This window comes from Geospiza fortis, unplaced genomic scaffold, assembly GCF_000277835.1.
Source record: "Geospiza fortis unplaced genomic scaffold, GeoFor_1.0 scaffold193, whole genome shotgun sequence".
NCBI lineage: Eukaryota > Metazoa > Chordata > Aves > Passeriformes > Thraupidae > Geospiza > Geospiza fortis.
This window is the reverse complement of record NW_005054523.1, coordinates 682,817-699,365: the sequence shown is the minus strand read 5'-3', so window position 1 is coordinate 699,365 and position 16,549 is coordinate 682,817. Positions and strand designations below refer to the sequence as shown.

The following is a 16,549-nucleotide window of genomic DNA, read 5'->3' as shown; positions in this document are numbered from 1 at the left end:
GGGAGCGCTGTGAGGAGCTGGAGTTTTGAAAACATTGCTAAAGAGTCAAAGAACTTGATTTAGTGAGGTAAATCTTACCCTCTTCAATCAGTAGTATCTGCTTGAGACAAGCAAAACATTGTCATTCATATGCCCTCTTTTAAAAAATCCATGACCTTAACAAACATTGACGTTTTACACAACATATTAGAAACACAAGACCAGAAAGTAGATACAGCTAATCTGGAATTATTTAGCGTATAAACTCCTCAACATTTTCATTTTCGGTATTTAAAATGACCAAAAAAAAAAAAGAAGGAATTATCTTTTAATGTTTACCATCTATGTTGTAAATTATACTGCGGATGAAGAAATCTTCATCACAAAAGGTGTCAGGTTCTTGAAGCTGTCAGTGGCTGTACGATTTTGTATTACTATACCGGTACCGCCGGGTCTCCAGAAGGCTGTGGCGGGTGCCGGGCAGGTGTGAGGCAGAAGGTGCCATCCCACGGCGTTCTTACAGCGTTCCGAAGGGATGTGCGTGCCCCGGGGAGGGAGACCGGGCAGCGCCCGAGCACTGCCGGCACCGGCTCTTCTGCTGCGCTCGGCTTTACAGCGCTCGGCTTTGCAGCGCTCGGCGGCTGCGGGCGCGCTGCTCACGGTGCCCGCCGAGGGAGGGCGGCCGTGCCTCTACTGCCGTGGGCTGGGCTGATCTGCAGGCAGCTGCTGGAACCATCATGCATAACGCCAAAAAGATTTTCCTAGACTGCTGTAAGCATGTTCTGCTTTGCTATGCTAAAGCATTTCATCACAAAAATTTGCTCTTTTAGGGATTCTGAAAGCAAAACAAGAAAGAAGGAAAAAAATTGTTAAGTCTCGTGATTTATTTGGAATTGTCTTATTATTGGATGTCAATGATTAAAAAAAAGGACAGAGGGAATGTAAAAATAGGATGTGATTAAGTCGAATCTGAAGAAGGGGGAAAGAAGTAAAAAAAATGGAAGAGAAAATAAACTAAGAAACCAGTAGGTATTTATAGCACAACAACCACCTTATGAGTGACTACTGTTGGCTTGGATCTTTAAAGAAGAAAAAAATGAAAGGACATCCACTAAACTAGATCTCTCTGATATTTAATTCTGTATGTATGAGGCAGGAAATAGTTTTGAAATGCAGCAATTTCCTCCCTAGAAAATCAACTTACTTTGCAAATATTAAAGTTGATAGTGCTGCAAATCTCTGCCCATAAGCATTTAGCCTGAAGTGGATGATGGCAATTTTGATTGGGAAAATAAATTCTTTCAGGTAAAATGATCTGCAGGAGAGAGAACAAAAGAACCCTACTCTGAAGTACTTGGCCAGGAGTAAGGGGTTTTGATATTCACGTTTCTCTGCCTCAGCAGAGAAATACTGTTTTTTTTCAGTTTGTTTACCTGAGCTGTTTGTTACTGCATGGATTGGAGAGGTGAAATTTCATTACTTACCACATAAGGCAGTCATGTAGTACAGCTTTGGTGCTCTGCCTGAAGCATTAATAATGATAAGGTTTAGTGCCATCGTACATCTGTTCTAGGAATTCTTCGGAACTTGGTTTAAATAAGAAATTTTAAGTTCATGTTGACTTCTTACCATATTAAATATAATATGCCATTTCTTTTTTTCTTTTTCTTCCACCCTCTTTACTTAATTTCCTTTGTCACTTGGTATATCTTTAAATCAGAAGCTGTTGTGAAGTGAAACCATATTTATATAGTACTTTTTGGAGCACCTTATTCTTGACAGGCAGCCCTTGGCATGACATCAACAATGCCACTGTGCCAGCTTAGATTTGTAAACCTGATTTTATGTAATGATTTCATTTATTTAGACTTTTTTTCTGTTTTCATTTAGACTTTTTACCTGTTGGAAATTGTTAGACTGGTTTGTCTGGGTGAGAAGAATTAGCAAGAGAATAATCCTCCTGTGGCTGTGGGATAGTGCAGTTGAAATCTCTTGCTTTTCCTGCCAGTCCCATTTCCCAATCACATAAATACCAAACTTCAGAGATGTTCATCTAATGCTGGGGATAGATTTATTTTAATGACAGTAATTTGTGAATGACTGAATTAAAAATGAGTTTATATTGTAATTGTTCTATATATTTTCAGAATGTGGTTTTTTTCATAACAGAGGCAGATGTAGGAAACCCTGGGGGCAGACACAGAATTTTAACTGTGATAAAGAGACAATAGTAATTTAAATTTTCCTGGGTGGTGCTCTCAGCATCTCTCAAATTCCTGGAAATTTCTCCTTTATAATCTGTGTTCCACAGGCAGTTATTAGCTGATTGCAAAGTTTGAAAAGTCACTTGGCAGGAAGAAAAATCACTATGCTCCCAAGCAGACTGTCTGTTCTAATCCAACTAACATCTATTAGCATAATTATACACCAGTGTCTTGGGATGACAACCAGACATAGCCCACATCTAAAACAAGCAGTTAGCATGCAGACATATGGAATACCTTCCTCATGTGTCATATTTTAAATCACATCTCTCTGTTGTTAAGATCTATTGCTCATGACTCTGCAGTATTTTCCCTTCTCTGTCTTATTTCCAATATTGCTTGTTTTCAAATGTCAGAATTACTAAATTGTGGCTACTGATACAAACTGATACTGGTTTTATATCTGGCAACTGAATGGTGAAATACTACTGCTACTTTCTTAAAGTCAGTGACAGGTAGGCAATACCTTTTACAGATGAGTCAATATAGCTGGTTTTAGATGCTCCAGGAGCCCAATGGAGACAACAAATATTCTGGGGCAGGTATATAGAGCTGTTTTGTTTTGTTTTGTTTTTTGTTTATCATGCTTTAATTTCCCCCACCCTTGGTTTTATTTTCTGTTCAGCACAAAGTTAATAATATTAGAGAGATCATTTGTGTTAAGTGTCTAAAGCAAGGAGAAGTAAAGGCAGACATGTTTTTAGTGGGGTTTGTATTGATACAATTTTTCACTAGTGCATGTAGTATATATTTGATAAAATCTGGAGGATATGTCTGGCTTCACATCTGTAAAGCTTGCCTGTTTCTTGTAGGAAACCTGACAAGTTCAGGTCTTGGTTCTGATCTGGATGCTGGTTGTTTCTCAGACCACAGGAGAAAAAGAAGTCTCCAGGCTGAAAGGTAAAGGGCAACATCATTAAGCAGAGGAACCTTACTGGCTAATTTTAATGATATATTTTTTTTTTCTTTTCCCCACAGAAGGACTAAAAGGATATACCTTTGTCATCACATGTTTTATCCACCTAAGTGCCCATGTTTAAAAAGTATTACTGGGCAGTGAAATAAGTGAGTGAATTCTAAAGATTAGGTTGCAACACACAGACAGAGGCCTTTAGAATTTCATCTGAATGGAGATCAGTTTCTTCTCAGAGTGCGATTGCTTTTTGCCAATGAATAGGCAGATAGTTCATTCCACAATCTTTCTGACTTTGAGAGCTAACTGAAAATTAGCACATTACATAGCCTGCTACTTGTCTTATTCTTTTACACACGATTCGTATAACGTGGGACAGACTAGAAGGTGACGTTTCATACAATAGAACGGTATGTATAACAGTATTTACTAGTATCTGGGGTGCCCTGAAGCAGTAAGGAGATATGGTGCCTGATATCATTGGCCTGCTCTAGGACTAGCACTGGTCAGTGAACCAGCTGACCCTGACAAGCTGATCCAACCCTTTGGACGGCTGCAGAAATGCTACTTGCTGCAGTCTCCCCAAGGGACCCCTGCTTTGTTTTACACAGCACTATCACTTTCTACTGGCGTGACAATGAGTCTACTATGGCTGCACACTAAATCTTGTGATGTAATTACCAATGCTACTCTGAACTAAAATGCCATTAACCAAGCTAAATAAATATTACATTTTTTTGGATGGGGTAAAAACCTTAATAAGAGCAAAAAGAAAACTCAGTATTTTTTGAAAATGCATGCATTTTAAACTAGTGAATGCCCTATAAGTTGTATCCATCTCAATACAAAATATTTAGAATCTCTAATAAAGTACTGAAGTCTTTGGATAACAGACCTCATGAATATTACATTGATGCTAATTGTGAGCAAATGAAGAACCATTCTGCTGATTTCTGCCTTCCAGGCAGACAGTCACTTACCCCCCCCTCCATGGCAGTGTTTGGAGTTTTCCAAATGGGGCAGCCAGCACTGAGTCCCTCCCTCACCTCTACCTGATGGCCACAAATGAATCCCTGCACTCTGTGATGGGAAATGACCAACCTTTCCCCTTGTGCCTGCTGTTGTTGACAGCTACAGGAATCTACTTGTAGCTACAAAGTCATGTTTGCCTTGTTTTTCAAAAAGATTATTCATGTTTATGTTACCTTTTGTGAGTGTTGGTCTTCGATACAGTAACCCAAATGAAGAATGCATGCTTGAGTACTGTCCTCAGCTGAGATGGATTGTCTTCAGTCTGTTAACTGTGATGGAAAAACTCATTAGCTTTTTCCCAGTGCTCTCCTATCCTTCTTCAGAAGACTGGTAGCCCTGAAAACCCAAGGAAAATGCAGTGATGTGGAGCAATAATGGTGGTTGCAGACAGGGTAGAGGTAACAGACTGTACAGCACAGGAGAGTTTGTGATTTAGTTATTTAAAATAATCAAACATATTTATTGGAAAGAAATCCAAGCAGACTGTAGTCAGAATAGGGACCATCATTTCTAGGACAGCAAGGTGACCTCAATTTCCTTCAGAGAGCAAGAGGAGGGGTGGAGGAGTGATGGAAAGAAAGCAGGCTAGAGTTCTGAAGTATCTTGGATTGCCAATACCAAAAATAAAAACACAAGTCTGAGGAATCTTGGTAGGAAGGTGCTGGATTTAGCACTTTGGGCCACCAGCCTGACACATTCAGGACATTTCCACTGGAGAGAGCTGGGAAAATGGCCCAAATGTTTTGATATGTTTAACCTGCTTAAGAACATGCAATTAGACTTAATTTTCATGGTACTTGTTTCTGAATATCACACAGAGAAAAAAATAAGAAAAAAATGAACAAGGAACAGCTTTCCATGGATGAGACTTCCATATTTATTGTTATTCCATGTGCATAGAAAATGGCAGTGAAGTTCCTTATGAAATAGGCAGGGAATGGGAGAGATATGGATATACTGGACTAAACTTTGTGCTTCAAAATTACACTATTCATTTTTTAAAATTTGGGCTCTTTGCTTCTTAGAATTCACAACACTTTCTTGGTTTTGGGTTTTTTTTTTTGTGCATGATGTTTCAAATTCCTTTTCCAATGACACACTGCATTACAAATGGATGGCACTTGAGACCAATGTGGCATTTCCATATTTACACCAACAAAGAAATTTACATGACGCAGTAGCATACAATCCTGACATTCAGTAATAGCAATAAAACAAGGGCAGCCATTGGATTTTTTCTGTACAAACTATCAGAACAAGACTTTTATTCACATTAAAAAAATCGGCTTTAATTTGCTCTGACCTACACACTTTCCAAATTCATCATACTCAATTCTCAAACCTTTCATCACATTGCCCACACCCTCACCAGACTACAGGAGCTACAAGTAATGATACCTAACACCTAAGCAGAGCAAAACCATCTCTGCCAGCTTTTTCCCCTGACAATTCCTCACTCAAAAAAACCCCCAAAAACCAAAAGCAAACAAACAAAAAACAACCCCAAAACCTAAACCAAGCCCCCCCCCCAAAAAAAACAACAAAACACCAATCATCCTTTTTCCTTCTTTTCTTTCACTTTCATATTTCTTAACCAAAACAACACGGGGCCATTCCAGTCCTTCTCAAGCCAGACAAGAAGCACGCTGGGTTTTTCTCTCTGTGCTACACCCAGGAGTCAGGAGACCCTGGGTACTGTTCTGCTCGGTAAGAAGATCGTCTGGTGGAATAAAAGTCTACATAATTGGTGGTTGATTTCAGTCCATACTGTGTTGTGTAATCTGAAGTAGCAGGAAAGTGAACTCGATCGTCAAAGTAAGGGTCCTCGTAGCTGTGTGGGGACTGCAGGTACAACCGATAGGCATCGTAGTTTTTCCTGGTGGTATCTTCTTGGCTGTAGTACAATTGCTGATGCTGCTGGTAAAATGATATCAAAATAAACTTTCAAAAATATAATTAGCAGAGAAAATACTTTACCCAAGTGCAGCTCTACTCATGACAGCAATGTAGGTTCCAAACCTCCATGAAATATACCCAGGGAAATGGAGGAAATGCCCCTGAGTTTGCTTTGTGTCTCCTCCTACATCACTTGAAGGGAGTAACTCCAAAAGTGCACAATTTTAGAGCTCAAGTACAGTAAGTACAGAACCTGGCCACACCCACCAAAACCAGCCCAAACCCAATCTGAGTCAGAAAAGAGGTCTCAGATCCCACTGTAAGAAGGTGCTAAAACACGTGACTTATATGGAACCAGCCAGGCTCCAGCAGCCCTGAGGCCCTGCCATCTCAGGGCACTGAGCCAGGACAGTGGAAAGGAGCATGTGGCCAGAGCCCCAGGCTTAGCCCCTCCTGCTGGGCCTGGGCAGCAGCACTACCCGAACACACCTCTGGGCTCACCTGCAGCCGCCGGTTCTGCTCTCTCGCTGGTGAGGAATAGGAACTGATGTAAATTGGTGAAGCTTTGCTAGAACCTGGGAGAAAAAGGTTTAATGCAGAACTTCAGTCTTTATTCATTCAGCTGTAAGTCTATTGGTTTTTATCTTGCCTTTTATGTAGCACCCATACTATTAAATCTGCAGATTTCAGTACCTGCTAATGATACAATGTAATATCAGAATGAAGGCAAATGTCCCTCAGCAGCATTTACAGCAAAGCCAGGAGGCTTATGTTGCTGTTCCTCATTTTACAGACTGAAAATCTTTAAAGCAAGGAGTTTCCTTCTCTTTAGTCACTGTCATCTATTGTTTCGCTACTTGTGTGACATAGTAGGAAGGAAAAGAGAGATCAGAGAAAAATGAAACCTTGATATAATTTAGTAATATAATAATACACAACTGCATATTAAAATTTATAACATAATCATTATAATATAATGTACATAATAATACAATTTTCTGTTCTAGTATTTTAAATAAAATAAGAATTCCAACTGCCTCTCACCTCCCAGTATAGAAAGGGATCTGTGTTTACTCTGTTACTGGGCAGTTTTACAGAGGACAGCAGAGCTGGTGACACCCTGCCCTGTGCCACAGCCAGGGAATACAAAGAATGGAAAGGGAAAGCAGCAGCTAGTAGCAACCAGCCTGCTAATGCAATAGTCTGTGTATGACTGTGAACTCTTCCCACAAGGGATAGTTCCCTGTTCCAGAAGATGCTCAGCTGGTCTCTTACCAGTGTAGATGTCTTTATGTGCAATGACATCACCCTGGCTACTGTAATACTGCATAGAAGGGTGCGTCCTGTCGTACTCGGAGCGAGGCTCTCTGATTCCCAACAAAGCTGGGGACGAGGACGTGCTGCCAACTGACAGGAAAAGAGAGGTTCTCAACATTGACAACAAAAGCCTTTTGCACAGCCAGCCTTCCTCACCACTCCCTGCTCCAAGTGCTCACCACCAGGGGATGGGTAAGGACAGAACAGCCGGAGCTATTCCTGGGTGAACACCCTAGAGCTGCCAGCAAGGTACCAGAGACTGCAAGGGGCAGTCACTGCTCTGTGGTGCTCACAGGCAGACACAGGACTTTTGTGACACTCACAGCCCGGACACGGGACCTTACCATGCTAGGACATCACCTGTGTGGAGGCAGAAGATGACACTCTGCTAATGGTGATGGTTTATCTAAGTTATACTTAAACACAATACTTAAGGCTACCCTGTCACTTGTCCAACCTAGCTGGCCTCAGTGATCCCCGTATACACAGGTGAGTCCTGGGCATGGTGTGCTCTGGGAGGCCAATGGCCATGGGGGGATCCCAGCAAGGGATCACTGTGTTCCTCAATAAGCAGCTGAATCTCAACTGCCATTGTAAGAAGTTTGTGCTGCTAAATCCTCCCTGGTCTACATATCCCTTGGGCTTTGTTGGCTCAGAAAGACTCCAGCAATGGGAGTAAAATAGTTAAAAACAATTTCTATAAATTTTGAATCAAAATATTAGTTCAATGATAATCTTCCTCCATTGATGTGTCCGTTACATCATAGCTCAGAATTCTGTGTTTTTATGGATAATTTAATTACTGGTATTTTCCTGGCACATTCATGGCTAAATATGCTATGTTGTTAAAAATCTGGCATGGGTCAACATAATAATGTGTGTTTTAATGATGAAGTGGCTGAAACAAGAACAACTGTTTCAGGCCAAGCGTATCTGTTCCAACAGGCATCTGCTGTGCTCAGCAGGATGCTGCACAGCCCCTCTGGGGATGTGGGCCTTTCACCAACTTCCACTGACTCCCTTGAGCTTGGCTGTGCTCTAGAGCAGAAAAGCAGACCCTTCCTATTAGGAATTTTTACTAAACCCTCTTTGAAATACAACATCCTCTGAATATTAAATTAGAGCTGCTCATCTACTTCCTACTTGTCATTCAAAGAACTGGAGTAACACCATTGTTCTGCTGGTGTATTTTGGGAGACAAAACGCTGAGATAGAAATTTGACAGTTGGTGTCACAACTTTTACACTTGGGTAGAATCCAGTCATTCCCTGAGCATAAGCTGTACTGGCTTTCTTGGTGGGTGAGAGGAACTCTGGCACAAACGCCACAACAGGTTTACTTCTTGTAGGAAAACAAATGCCTGGTGGAGTCCTTGGTTTTCAAGTCAACCACGTCATAAAGGAATGTGTGAGGGTTGTTACTTTTATGTAAAGAAGTAATTAAACAAGAGTGTTGTAGGAACTGGTCACTAATTTTAGGAGTCACAGTAGGTAGGTATTTCTCAGTATTAACAGAGATCTGCTCTACATAGCTTCTAGAAGAGTAAATTGGGTAAAATAAAATGCCATATGATGACAAAATAGAAGGCTTCAGGTTTTGTATCAGCTGTCTTGAAGATCTAAATCCTAACACTGAACACACTGAAGGAACAAAGGTGACAAATAAACAAGGAAGAGTCAGAAAAGTAAGGGTTTTGGGTTTGGTTGCTCATTCTTATGGAACATGACATAGTTGGGAATGTAAATGAGCTCCTCACAGTGGGTGTGTTGCTGTTTATGCTGCCAGGTCCCCACGTTCCATGAGGCCACTCCACAATCCCTACACAGCACAGGAGAAGTGGCTTTGAACGGGGCAACGGTTGGTAACAACATCCAGCTCTATTCATTGAGGATTTCACTTTGCAGGAACAATTCAGGGAGCACTCAGAGCATGTGAAATACTTTGCTTAAACACCAAGGAGCAACAGCCTGACCTCTGTGTTTTAAATGGGATTAGTACCAAACTGAGAGGTGTTTGAGTTAAAAACATGGGACAACAGGTCCCCTTCACCCTCCCTGACTGACCTGACTGCATGACAGGTGACATCTGCTGATTGGCTGTGGATAGAGAAGGATGGGATTTGAACCTCTCTCGTTCCAGTGTTGATACAGGTGTAATAAAGTGACTTTGATTCCATCCATCCTATGGAGTGGCAAAAAGAAAAACACATCAGAATAAGGTGCAAGTTATAAACAAATGAGGAGTTTTTGTGGCACCATTTTCCAGCGTAAGCTAATTTTACAATTTACCTTTTTGTAAATGCTCCGGAGGTCTCGATACTGCCACAGTGTGTTCAGTACCTGGGCCGCCGCCTTGACAACCTTCAGTGAGGACCTGAGGAGGTGAAGAATATGGCAGTGTGAGAAAGCCACTGAATTCCACTTCAAAAGAACAGTGTTCCTGAGCTTTGTAACAGCCTGAACCTGCTGCTGTGGGGCAAACCAGACCCTGCATCACCAGCCAAGCCAGCAGCCTCACCACAGATGGGGCTCCTGCTGCCCCATCCACCAGCCACAGGGCCCTCCTGCTGCTGACCCACCACAGGCTCACAGGTTTCATTTCCACTAGACAACCACCAGAGAAGTTGGTTCTGTCTCTGCCAGCAGAGAACTTGTCTCATGGCCTCCCAGGAGCCCTGATACAGTGGGCAGGACCAACCCCCCTCAGCCAGCACTTGCTTGGCAATGCTGTTCGAGGGCATTCCCCCAGCCACATTCTCCTGCCACTGACCAAAGGGCTGCACTAGGTACAATTCATAGTTGCTGGGATACATCCTGACAAAGGTGCCCACAGAGTCTGACTTGGAAAAGCTCCAAATATTTTATTAATTTTGTAGATGTTGAAGAGGTGACTGGCTAACTCATTGAACCTGAGCAGGTCTCATGACCATGGTAACTGTGAGCAGTTCCAGAAGCCTGGGACAAGAGAACACTGCCCAAGACAGTGGTACCGGTGCCTCCTCCGTCCCAGTGAGACTCCAGCTGACAGCTCCTCAGACCCAGGCTGCAAAGGCAGATTTCTTTTTCACCCAAAAAAGCATTTCCCTCATTGTTAAGCATTGTAAATGGACACAAACAGCTCAGGTATGGTCTTTGCTGCCTACTTGCCTGTCACCTCTTCCCTTTGTTATGTTGACCAGCTTCTCTATCCCACCGGTGTCGGCAAGGGCCTTGGCATTCTCCATGTTCTTGCTGGTGACCTCGTGCAGAGCGCAGCAGATCGCAGCCACCGTCTCATCCGACAGGATGCTGGGCCCGCTGCCTCCTGGCAGCCGATTGACCAGGTCTCGCATCGCGTATTTGCCTGGAAACACACCCACAGAACCAGGTCAAAACCACAGCTCAGTCCTTCAGGCTGCAAATTGCAGAATTCAGCATAAAACTGCAGCTGAAGGCAGTGAGAAGCAGCACAGCACCAAAATCCACCAAGAATTCACATTTTACACAGAGCCCAGGGAGACCACATGACAACTTTTGAATTTGTTTTTCCTTTTAGCTTAGAAGTGTGGGAAGCTGAATTTTGCACTAAAAGAGGAACAATTTTAAACAAGAATTATTTGGAGAAAGAAGAATTGTTCAAGGAAAAATGTTAGGCTACTTATTACGACTGACAGAGCAATGCATATTGCTGGGCTTCATCTATGGGAGGATTAAAGGAATCCTTACAGTAACTGGAAATTCTTTCTCCTGGATGTTCTGTTCACCTTGTTTGCTACCTGTCAGCGCTCAGCTCTGTCAGGCTCCAGTTGCTGACTGATGCCAGATATAAGCTGCACACAAGGGACAGTAACTAAGATAAGGTCAAGGTTTCTTCCTGGCTGGGCTGTACTCTTAATTGAATGATTAATTGATTTCATAGTAGACATGTATTTGCACATAACAGTGAATAATGAAGGAGGTTTGCACAAAGTCATTTGCTATCTATTTGCATAATGTGCCTGAAAGAAAAAAAAGAAACAAAAAGGAATTCTGCAGGCAAAAGGAAACACTGGGAAATTATCCCCACAACGGGTCTGCAGCAATACCCTGCCATTACAAACTCTTTAGCAAGCTCAGCCGCATGCTGCATGTTCCAACATATATTGTAATTTCCTAGAGTCCTCATCTCTCATTGCCTTCAGTGTGACCCTGTGAGCCCATTGTTCCTTTCCTATACTAGCAGAGATGCTCCTAAAGATGATTTCTAGCATGGGGTAGTGCAGATCTTACCTCACACCTGGCAATGTTTTATCCAATGGTCTGTTTCAGAGTGTGTCTGAGGCCAGAAATTCTTTCAGAGGTACAGCTTTGACAGGGAGAGGGAGCAGGTGGAGGACCACTCCTGAGCTGAAAAGTTTTGCCAGGAATGGAAGAAACATCCTGACAAAAGAATATCACCTGAATCTGACCTGCACAGGGCTGGTGCTATGGAATAGAATTCTCTCTTTACAACTTTCTCATTTGCACTGCCAGAAAACACACTCTGAATATCCCAGATGAGAAGCTTCAGAAACAGATAACAAAGTTCTGTCCACCTGTATTTCTCTTTTTGAGAATAATGATCCTCCTATCTCTATGAACAGTTGTTATAGCCTTGACCCTACATTCTATACGCAGAAAATGCTTTTGTAACAAAAATGAGATTTTCTCATATCACACCATTTGTTAACAGGGTTCAGTGAACCCACAGCAGCCTGATGCTGAAGCATGCTCAACACTAACAGACTGAGAAAACTCAGGAAAGCTGATTGACATTTTGTTGGGATTTTTTAATGCCAGATAAAAAAGGCACAGATGAATGCTTAAAGGGTTAAATATTAGAACTGACAAGACTGTAAGTTTTTTCTAGCAAGCACCTCTGTTTATGAGTTAGTTCAGCAAAGACACAGATGATCCTCTATATCTGTGTTTTCCTGGAGAAGATTTCTTCCCTCTCTTCCTGTTCAAGATTGTTAACAAAGCACGGCTGTTGTGGAGCAGAGCTGTTCCATCCCCCAGGAACACATGGGAGACCTGCACCCCCCACGCAGGTAAGCACTGAGCTCCAAGGAAGCAGAGCTGTGTTTCCATCCTATTTGGCATTGAAGGTTTTCTGTCTGGTTTGGCTGACTCCCATCCATGAAAGACGGCCAGCAGCAAACTAATGTGGCAATATTGCTCTGGAAAGCTGCTGCTGTCAGGAGGACTCACTTATGTGACACAACTGATGTGACACAGGAACATCAAGTGTGCTGTTCCCATTAGTGGAATCTCTCCTTGGATTTCCCATCCAAGGTCTGACATCCCGGTGCTGGTGCTCTCTCGAGGACGGTCTGTACGTACCAATAAGCTCCTTGTTCCGGACGTCTAAGGCCATGTTCCTTAAGGCAGTGGCCACAGATGACACCACTCTGTCGTTGTCCATCCTCAGCAGCTCCACGAGGATGGGCAGCCCCTTCTCCTTCCTCACGGCAGCACGGATGTAGGCTGCAAACTGACACAGAAGCTCAGTTACCCACCAACCCTCCACAGCACTGCCACTGAAACAGCCTCGGGCTGGGCTGGGACTCTCAAGCATGCTTGGTCCTTTCCAATAAAAGATGACATGTTTGATGTGTGCTTTTTCTGTGATTATAAAGAGCTGGCTCTTTGCCATTTTTCACTCATTCCTCTTACAAAGAGAGAAAGTATCTGAATAGATAATGATTACTGAAAAAGGAGCAGGGGGGTTGGGTTTTGCTTGTATTTTTTTTTAATACCAATTTCATAATGGTCAAACTGAAAAGGGCTTAGCTGGCTTGCTGCAAGCAAAGGAAGCAACGCTTGCTTTGTTTTTTAATTTCTCCATAACAAATACATGACACAATATAGTGTTCTCATGTGCTGCTTTTGTAGCACATTATATATGCAATGGCCAGAATGTATGGAAATAAATAATGGATTATGGAAATAAGGTAAATTTATTTGTCCTGGTCTTATTTCAACAGCACTTCCCCACCAGAATTCACAGCTAGAAGCCAGAAAATTGTTTTGATCTGATAAGATCAAAAGATGAAGCTGGAAGAAGCTTTTTCTGTTTATTTAAAATAAATGACAGCTTCCATATGGCTCTTATTGCCCCTGCTCTTTGCCAAGGCTCTTCACTGTGGAAACATGACTGCAGCACATGAGCACTAATGCACAGACAAGCGAGGAATGCTCAGATGCACACAAGAAAATGGCATGTCCCCCCCAAACACATTCCAGGGTCTTACAAGAAAAATCAGCTGGACTACAAAGAGGAGGAGGAGCAGGAATTCCCTTACCTTCCAATTGCCTGCAGAAAGGTTCTGGAGTGATCCTGCAGAGCCCTCCAGAGTGGCTGGGTTGGAGCTCTCTGCCAGCAGTGTCAGGTATGGCTTCACCACTGATGGGTGCCAGAGCATCTCCACCCCTTTAGGAGACTTGGAAAATCCCGGGATAGGGCCAACTCCATCCCACTGAGAAAGGAATGCAGATTTGTAACTGGACAAAACCTCTGCATTTTCATTCTAGGTAGGGCTGTTTTTGTCAAGCTATGTCCTACCCCACCATGAGTCAAACCCCATCTGAGGGATTTGCAGTACATTGAAAATACAAACCTGATCCTCCTGGGAAGTTTTTTTTTTCTTCTTCTTTTTCTTCCCCCAGCAGCTTGGCTCGGAGTCTTTGCTGGGTGACTCTTTTCCCAACAAGTCATCCAGTTCATTGATTCCCAGCAGCCGTGCCTGAGGTACCTCCAGTTCCAAGCGGTAGGAAAGGTTCCTCAAGGTGCACACACAATTCTCCACTGTCTGAACCAAACCAGAGAGACACCACGTCACCAGTTCTTCCTCACACAAACACAAACCAAACCAAACCAGGTCAGTAGAGGAGAAAAGGCACTGGGAGCACAAGTGCTGAACTCTAATGCTGGGCCTTGGGCTGTGTTGTGGCTGCTTCTCTGGGAAAATGCAATCTCTCTCAAATCTGACAGTATTTATAAGAGTGGTCTCTGCTATAGAGGCTTATTCTTTAGTATTCTGAAAATGAAAAGCTTGAGAGCTTATTACTGGTTTATTAAGAAACAGATACTGCAACACTGCTGAAAACAAGAGGTGACCCTCTGTTACACAACTGAGTTTGGCTGTGCCTCAGTAACCTGGGGCTGGGAGTGATGCCAGTTGAGCTGAGGACATCACCATGCTCACCTGAGCTACACAAAGCCCCAAGATCAGACACACAGTTTAGCACTAAAGTATCCGTACATGAGACATGCACACACCTTGCTATCATAATCTGAGGTGTTCACACAGGTGTGGATCACGTAGAGCAGCGAATCGACCAGTCCTTCGCAGGACCTCATCTGCTTTCGTGCCTCTTCCCCAGCGGAGCTCAGGTTCCTGAAAGTTACAATGACAAAGGAACACAGTGTATGTAAGGACATACAGATAATCACTTATTAGACAGTTTGCAGAAGGTTTTTATGCAGCTGATTAGTAATTGGTTAGCAACTCTTAGTGACTAACTTGGTAATTTTCATATTTTTCTATTAGGAAAAAAAGGACAATTGGAAAAGCTGTCTACATGATAGAACTCTGTAATTTATAGACTAAAACAATTCCTTTGTCTTTACAATACAAGAAAGACCTGCTGGATAACATGATTACTCTTTAAAAGGGAGTATTCTAGAAGAGCAAATACCTCAGGCATCCTGTTGTATTGCGCAGAACGAGGGAAGTCTGAAATTTAATTTTATGATCATCATCAAAGGAGGAGCTGTTCCATCCCGAGTGGGGCACTATCACAGTGTTTGTCAGCGTGGACAGAGCATCTCTAATGATTGTCATCTTCACGGCATCACACGAAGACAAGTTCCAGAGAACCCCTTAGAAGACATTTCCAGAGCAGAAGAGTCAGCAGAGACTTGGCAAACAAACACGAAGCAACACTGACAACTTAAAAGACATTGCTTTAAATATGTGATGTGATTCCAGAGCAGGCAGAACGTGGAGAGCCAACATCCAAAAAGGAGGAAAGCAAGGTGAACAAAGTGAACAGTGGAGGAGGGCATGGCTTTGGTTTGGTTTTTTGCCAATGATAAGGATGGTCTGCCCTGACATCCTGCTACCTGGCACCATATATCAGGGATGTCAGGTACCGAGGAGCAGAACTGAACATACAAGAAGGGATATAAAAATCCTACGGAAACTTTCTTCCTGGAAACAACAGCAACAAGTCCGGGGCATGTCCCATGCATCCATCAGCTGCATGTAACTGCTATCCATCTTTTATCCTCAGGCAGAAATCCCTAGTCCCCTGCCCAGCAAAGTTTCTATACATGACATTCAGACACAGAAGTATGAAACCTGACGTAAATTACCAGCAGAACTGTATATACAAATAACATACTAAACAGCACTGAATCTTCTTTTTCATCATGAAACACAGCTTAAATAATTTTTCTGAAGAAGTCATCCTTGATTATAATTCAGATTAAATACCGTACACATTTACATAGTTTGGATCCATCTTACGAATTCTGCAAGATCTTATTTAAAACTGTTGTCAAGAAAAGATAAAAAAAGACGGCAATAAAATGAATGTTCAGAATCAATAAAGGAGTACCTGCTGTGTGTGCAGGAGACTCATATGAGGGAAAATCCACCCTAAGTGGATCTTTAGTGCAACTACCTCAGCATTCACTTCTCCCAATGACTCTACACTCTGTGCTGTTTTAACTGATCAAAATAAGTGTCCAGAAAAATACTTTGCATTACAGCTCTCTGCTAATTTCCCTTCCAAGCTTACCTGTCACCAGCTCCTTGACCTCAGCATCGACTGACTTCCTCAGCAGCCGCAGAAGGGCAGGTATCCCTCCCACGTTCTTCATGGCTATTTTGTTCTCATCGGTGGACTTTCCATAAACGAGGTTCCTCAGCGCACCACAGGCATTCTTCTGAACCTCCAGGACTCTGTGATCCAGGAGATCCACCAGGTGCTTGATACCTCCTAGCCTACAGACCTGGAAAGTGGAATGTCAGGACCATCAGCACTCACTGATCTCACTCACCTCACTCTACAGATGTAAAAGGCTTTTGTTTTTATGAGAAGAGTACTTCCCATTCTACTTCCAGAAGAAACAGCTGCTGAAC

The 16,549-nt window shown here is 42.7% G+C and overlaps 1 protein-coding gene across 1 annotated transcript in view; it reads right to left on the bottom strand.

Moving 5' to 3' along the window:
- Positions 1-5,041: 5,041 nt before the first annotated feature.
- PKP4 (plakophilin 4) overlaps positions 5,042-16,549 on the bottom strand; it is a 38,495-nt gene continuing 26,987 nt past the window's right edge. Inside the window, 12 exon segments of the mRNA XM_031063725.1 lie at positions 5,042-6,102; positions 6,586-6,659; positions 7,360-7,491; positions 9,465-9,582; positions 9,690-9,774; positions 10,548-10,743; positions 12,741-12,891; positions 13,703-13,876; positions 14,018-14,209; positions 14,680-14,797; positions 15,099-15,282; positions 16,206-16,419. Coding sequence (XP_030919585.1) covers positions 5,854-6,102; positions 6,586-6,659; positions 7,360-7,491; positions 9,465-9,582; positions 9,690-9,774; positions 10,548-10,743; positions 12,741-12,891; positions 13,703-13,876; positions 14,018-14,209; positions 14,680-14,797; positions 15,099-15,282; positions 16,206-16,419 — 1,887 coding nt within the window. The 3' untranslated portion in view covers positions 5,042-5,853.